Raw genomic sequence first — 6,471 nt, forward strand, 5'->3', positions numbered from 1 at the left:
CTGTACTAAAAGTGTCAAGTCTATTGCTCATTTAAGAGCAAGTTAAGAGCAAAGAACGCTTGTAAAAAATCATATATTTTTGTCTAATTCTTGGACTAACACATTTCTGAATGCAATCCCAATCATGTAAACACTCGGGAGTGTGAGACTGGGAGGTGAAGACTTAGTGAGTGAAGTCTGGACCTATTAGAAGCTGGAGACGTTCTCCTGTCAGGACCGAGCAGAACCTCACTGATTCCTGTACAAGATTGGAAAAGATAATCAAAACTACTGTAGGGATGTTAATCTTTAATCATTGTTTGATTACTGCTAATCAATTAACCAATTAAAATTGTACTCATCTATAGCATTAGTGTACCATAATAATGCTCCTTAGCTCCCATATTTATTAATCTCTACACTACAAGAGAGCGACCTTGTATTTTGTAAAGCTAATTAAAGCTTCATCAAAACTACAAAACCAGTCCACAGTGAATAACCAGGAGACAGTAGAGGTGAGTATCTTTATTCCTGAGTGTGAGATGAGTGGAGTTGTATTTGCACTGAGCAGCTGGATGTACAGAATGAGGCTGAAGTGCAGAGCCCTGCTGAGGGTCCGAGGCTGATACTCGCTCAGGTAAATCGAGTCGTCGGTGAGCAGCACGTGCAGAAACACCTTGTCGAGTTCCTCAGAAACCACGACACACGACTCGTAGTAGTGAATCCGCTCGTGCACGTCCCGGTGAGAGTGTCTCTTCAGAAACGTCTCCAGTTTGCTGTTGTTCCGACAGAGAGAGAAGTGTCCGAGATGGGACTGGACATGGAGTCCACCTGAGTCAGTCTGCTCCACACTGCCTTCCATCATCTGCTCTCACACACATCAGCTCATTTACTGTGTGTGTTTCTCACACACTCCTCACACACACAGCTCTGATCTGAAAGGCTCCACACTGTAGTACAGAGAGGTTCAGACTGAAAACAGTCCCTCAGGGAAGTGCTGCTCAGAACTCAGGGGAAACACACACTCACACAGATATATTATCGGAAATAAGCAAACACATCAAAAACACTTCGGTGAACAAATTATTAACATTATTGTTATTATTACAAATTAGTGTTTTTTGTCTACAACAGAACAGGTACGCGCACCAGCGCCCTCTTGTGGATGTAACAGGTCCGACATTGTGTGACTTTACAGTCACAGCACTTGATTAAAATTCATTAATATGTGGAAAATGTGCTCATGATACCAAGACTTCTTATTTAGAGCTGCATTAAAAAACAATGGTAAAGAAAAGTAATCCTATAAGGAATAAAGGTGTGAAGATGAATAAGAATTAAATGATTCTGATGGAAGAAATACTGAACTCTAGCCGTGCTCTGTAGGTCCTCTCCCATTAAACACAATCAAACACAATCAAACACAATCACAAACTGCTAACTTTGGATAGTACTTTATTACAACATATCTTTATATCTTTGGTATAATATATAACTCTATGGTGCAATACATATATATACACTTTAATATATAACCCTATAAGTCAAATGTACAATGTGTGCAATACAGTCTCTGAAAATGTGCAATACACTATGTATAGTTTATGTCTAAATTCCTGCATAATATATCTCTGACTGCTCTTATTTATATTCATGTATATACATATACACACCCTCATATTTATACTGCTATGCTATCTCTGTGGCTTAAACGGGACATAGGTCCTAATTTCGTACCAGAACAAGGAAGTGTGCTGGTAGGACTTGAATCCCTGAATCTTTGAATCTTGAGTTGAACCAGACTGGATAGCAGATAGTGAGATTCTAAATCCCTTCTATAGTGTGCTATAAGGTCAAAATGCTTTTTACACCATTAGAAGAATTCTCCAATTTTCTTTCTACTCAGGCTACACAGGTGTTTGTTCAGTCCGTTGTTATTTCAAGACTGGACTACAGCAACTCACTCCTGACGGGTCTGCCCCTGTCCACCCATCATCCTCTGCACCTGATCCAGAATGCAGCTCCACATTTTGTTTTCAATCTTCCTAACTTCTCCTACACCACCCAGCTTCTGCACTGGCTTTCTGTAGCTGCCTGCATCAACTTCCATATCCTGATGCTTGCCTACGAAGCTAAAAATGGCCTACACTTACCTCTCAGCTCTAATCACACCGCGCACTAAACTATGTTCCCTCCGATCCTCCAGCACTGCTCACTTAGGAATTAAGGAAGACATACATTTAGACTGTTTTCTGTTCTGGCACCTAAGTGTTGGAATGAACTTCCTTTATATCTCCGTACAGCTGAGTTTCTGCCAGTCTTTAAACAACAACTAAAGATCTATCTGTTTCTCCAAAACAAAAAGAAGGGAAAAAACACCCTATCCCAACAGTGTTTGACTGATGGTACTTAGTTAGTAACCCATTGTAAAGATCGACCCAATAACCAATATCCAATGTGTCGCTCTGGATAGGAGTGTCTGCCAAATGCCTACATTTAAATGTCTCTAAAACACCTCTGACTGACCAAAAAAAAATACTCTCTTTGAAAATCAGGAAACTCTATGAAATTGTCACTTGTAGACATGATTAAAAAAATAAAAAAATACTGATAATGACAAAAATAGAAGTGATAATAATAGCTATTAAAAGTATTGGTGTCTATTTACTTCTTGCATGTCTGTGTAGAGTTAGCATAAGAACTAGAGTTGCCGTTAGCAAGGACTGACCATGACATCACTTTCATCTCAATCAACTACTGAAACCCAGATTATAACTCATTACATATAAACTTGTACGATTCTCTTCATAATAGTTCAAGTGGATGTGAAGGGGCATCGAGGGGGTAAAATAAAAATAAGAAATCAATCCAAATACAAACAAAAATTTCACATCTGTGTATTATTCCACTTACATAATACACATGCTCTCAGACAATGGCTTAGAGTGTTGTTTCTAAACCACTTTACATACAGTACACTGCCTGGCCAAAAAAAAAAAAAATCCTTCTCAGACTCTAAGATTTCAATCAGTTATCTTTAACATTGATTACAGGACACAATGTGATGGTCAGTTCATGTGTCAAAATGATTCTTCATGCTCCCAGAACCACTCTTTCACAGTTTTCACATTATTTGTACTAGTAAGAAAAAAAAAGCCCTATTATTAAAAAAATAACCCAGCTGTTAAAACACGGGCTAAGATAGTTTAAGCGGTTAACCCAGTTAATTTGTTAAAAATATTTTTTGAGATTTGTAATTGACTTAAATATGAAAGTAATTGAGTTAAATACTACAGTCTATAATGTACATTAGTAGCAGAAATTTAGAAACGGTTTCGTTCCTGCACAAGATGAATATCTACTAAATTTGTAAGGGACCACCACTAGAGGTCACTGTTTTGTTTGTGTAGTTTTGGTTTGCAGACTAAGTTTCCCAGAAGGCACCTCAGTCACGTGATGCGGGTGCTCACCTGAACCGAGGTAACTCATTAGATCTTCTATAAATAGCTGTTTATTTTGGGCAACTGGGTCGATCATTGTTTGTATTCACTGTCTCTGATGTGGGCATTTTGGTTTGTATTTTGTTTTACTAACCCTTGTTTTACTCTGTAAGCGGTGTTCAAGTCCCAAGGCTCTAGTGTAGAGATCATAAGTATGATCGCTGTGTTTAAGTGTGTGTGGAGCTGATTCTGTATCGTGAAGTGTTGTTAGTATCAAGTTTTGTGAGTATTGTTTGTGTCCCTAATGTGTTATTCCTGTATGTTTAGCTATGGGGTATGTTTAGCTAGGTGTCAGTTTAGATATTTGGACGTTTAGCCCCTAGCCTTTTCCATCATGTTCTCTCTGGTCTCGTCCTGTCTGTGGTCTTGTCTTGTCTTACTTCAGCCCCATGCATAGTGTTTGTGTGCTCTTAACCTCTGGTTGCGCTCTTAACCTCTTATTCAAAGCTACAGAGCCTATGTTATGTTTGTAACCCTACAGAGCATAGGTTATGTAAGCTCTGTCTTTAGTTGGAGTTCTTGATTTGTTTGATTAGTTTCTTTTATTTAATGTCTTGATTAGTGACTGTTTTGGGGTAAATACTTTTATTAAGACTTCCTATTTTTGTCATTATCAGTAGTTTTTTTTAATTTATTTTTTTTTAATACCACCATCCCCCTCTGCGCCTATGCCTACCTGTAAGCCCACAGCAACAACAAATAATACATTTTCTATAACTGCAGTGCACAGACATTAAAGCCAGTTTCAAATCACAGGTTTATATTCATAAACTCTTTTTGATACCTTAGCAATAGTGCCGTCATACCCATGGACTTTTAAAGCAGGTGCTCAGCATTAACGTTTGTGTGTGTGTAAATCTATGTTTTAGAAATGTCTATGTACTGAATATAAATGTCCCTTTTTTTTTTTTTTTACATGACATTTTACATTGCAGCAGAAGAGCTGCAGCTCCTGCTTTACATGTACAAAATAGTTCAATTTCACTACACGCAAGAGACACTACTCGGCCCAGAGCTACACTGCTCATCAAAGTCAGGCCACATAGCATTATAATACACAAAGAACCATCTACACACTGAGGCACAAAATGATCTTGATCTGTCTGTACAGTAGGTCTAAGCAATATGTACTTACTCCTACACTTTCCATCAGTGAAAAGAGACCACTAGACCCATCTCTGGGCAGATATTATTCGAGTGATTGGCTGTCGGTAGAGATTGGCGATAGATAGGAGTGTTGTGTTCTTCAGGGCACACCTTTGGCAAAAAAACAGAAGGTTTCCATTTCAGAGATTCCCATGTTTAATAGTGAAAGTAAAAAGCCACACACACAATGTGACAAAAACTCACAGGATTGGGACTAAACAGCCGTGTGGACTCTGGCATTTAAAAACTGCACTTTGGAGCAATGGAAATGGTTTGGTCTGTTCAGTCCAGGTTTTTTATGTGGCAATAAAATGAAGTCAGCTGAATATTTGAATGTACTAAATGACCAGGTTATCTCATCCAATGTACTGGGAGAACTTGAGTACCTTAATGGTCATAGTTTTTGTGCACATAGATTTCACTATATCTCTTCAAATTGCTCACAATTGATAGAAAGTCAAAAATGTCCTAAAATGTTTTTACATGGTGCAATTTTCAATCTAGGCGACGCACATTAATGCTATTTTAATTTGAAATGTTATGGTAACCAAACAGTTTCTTTCTGAAGACGGAAAAAGCAGAAGAAGAAAAGCAAGGTCAATCTCAAGGCAGTTCTGCTATACATAATACATGATTTATTGCTATAGTATTAGTACTTGTTTTAATAATCGCAATGATGCCCGTGATCACAGACAGACTTGTGTCACATATGAGTAAGGTTGCTAAGGTTGTAGAATAGAGAGGTGTATAGGCTAAATGTCTGTGCTAGGTAGTGGTACATACTGTACAGTTGCTGAATTAAAGAGTTAACTTAAATGTGCGTGTCTTTGAGTGCACGCTTGTGAGACTGAGTGCTCTCTGTCATTGGGTGTTGCTCTGTTACCTGGATGCTGCTGACAGCGGCAGGAGATTTACTGTAACTGTACAGCGAGCAGCTCAGGATGGCAACTAGTCCACCATGTAAAGGGAAAAAAAAAAAACCTCAACAGGAATATAAATCAGAGCCCATGGCTTAACAGAGCATAATCTGTTCCTCATTTTTGCAGTCGCACTTTTACTTTTTCATGCACACTTGTACATATATTTGCATTACAATACTTTACTTGCAAACTTGTTTAAATCTGATAAAAAATGTTTTTACACCATGTATTGTATGTTGAATATTTTATACTTGATGCACATTTACACACTCAAACATTGTCATTTTATGTGCTTTTACACCAGTGGGCCAAGTTTTTAAGATCTCGCCTAGAGCCTCACAACGCCACAGGCCGACACTGAACACATCAATGGATTCAACACATCGTGGAATCATTTTCACAAAGCACGATTGTTGGTCATGAATTGGCTACTATGAGTCCTGACTTTAATTGAAATATTGAAAGCTTTTGGGAAATGCTGGCGAAGACTTTACTTTCCCAACTCTCCCATCATCAGTATTACCAGGGGCGGACTGGGACCAAAAAGTGGCCCTGGACTTCCTGGCCCACAGCAGCCCACATCATAATACATTGGCTCATTAATGTAGAGATACATTGCTGCTACTGATTTTATTCCAGCTTACATGTTCAGTTTGATTGTGATTCTTTTCACTCGGCTCTGGTAGATCAGGGAAGACGTGTTGGTCATCATCAGCAGGCACTCGTTCATCATCACTGACCTGCTGCACTTACAGCTTACACTGATGAGTGGTGTATCTTACACTGATGAGTGGTGTATCTTACACTGATGAGTGGTGTCTCTTACACTGCATCATGATGATACCACCTGCGAAATGTTCATGATATCTCACAAACAATAAGGCTGATTTGTCTTTTCCTCATAAAGTGTTTAGGTGAATTTCCAC

The 6,471-nt window shown here is 38.6% G+C and overlaps 1 protein-coding gene across 1 annotated transcript in view; it reads right to left on the reverse strand.

The window, feature by feature from the left end:
• LOC128534113 (uncharacterized protein C12orf56-like) overlaps nucleotides 1-1,045 on the reverse strand; it is a 61,854-nt gene extending 60,809 nt beyond the window's left edge. Inside the window, 2 exon segments of the mRNA XM_053508416.1 lie at nucleotides 480-775; nucleotides 778-1,045. Of these exon segments, the coding sequence (XP_053364391.1) occupies nucleotides 480-775; nucleotides 778-801 (320 nt within the window). The 5' untranslated portion in view covers nucleotides 802-1,045.
• Between the last annotated feature and the right edge of the window lie 5,426 nt (nucleotides 1,046-6,471).

The sequence above is a fragment of the Clarias gariepinus genome, chromosome 12, assembly GCF_024256425.1.
Source record: "Clarias gariepinus isolate MV-2021 ecotype Netherlands chromosome 12, CGAR_prim_01v2, whole genome shotgun sequence".
NCBI classification, from domain to species: Eukaryota; Metazoa; Chordata; class Actinopteri; order Siluriformes; family Clariidae; genus Clarias; species Clarias gariepinus.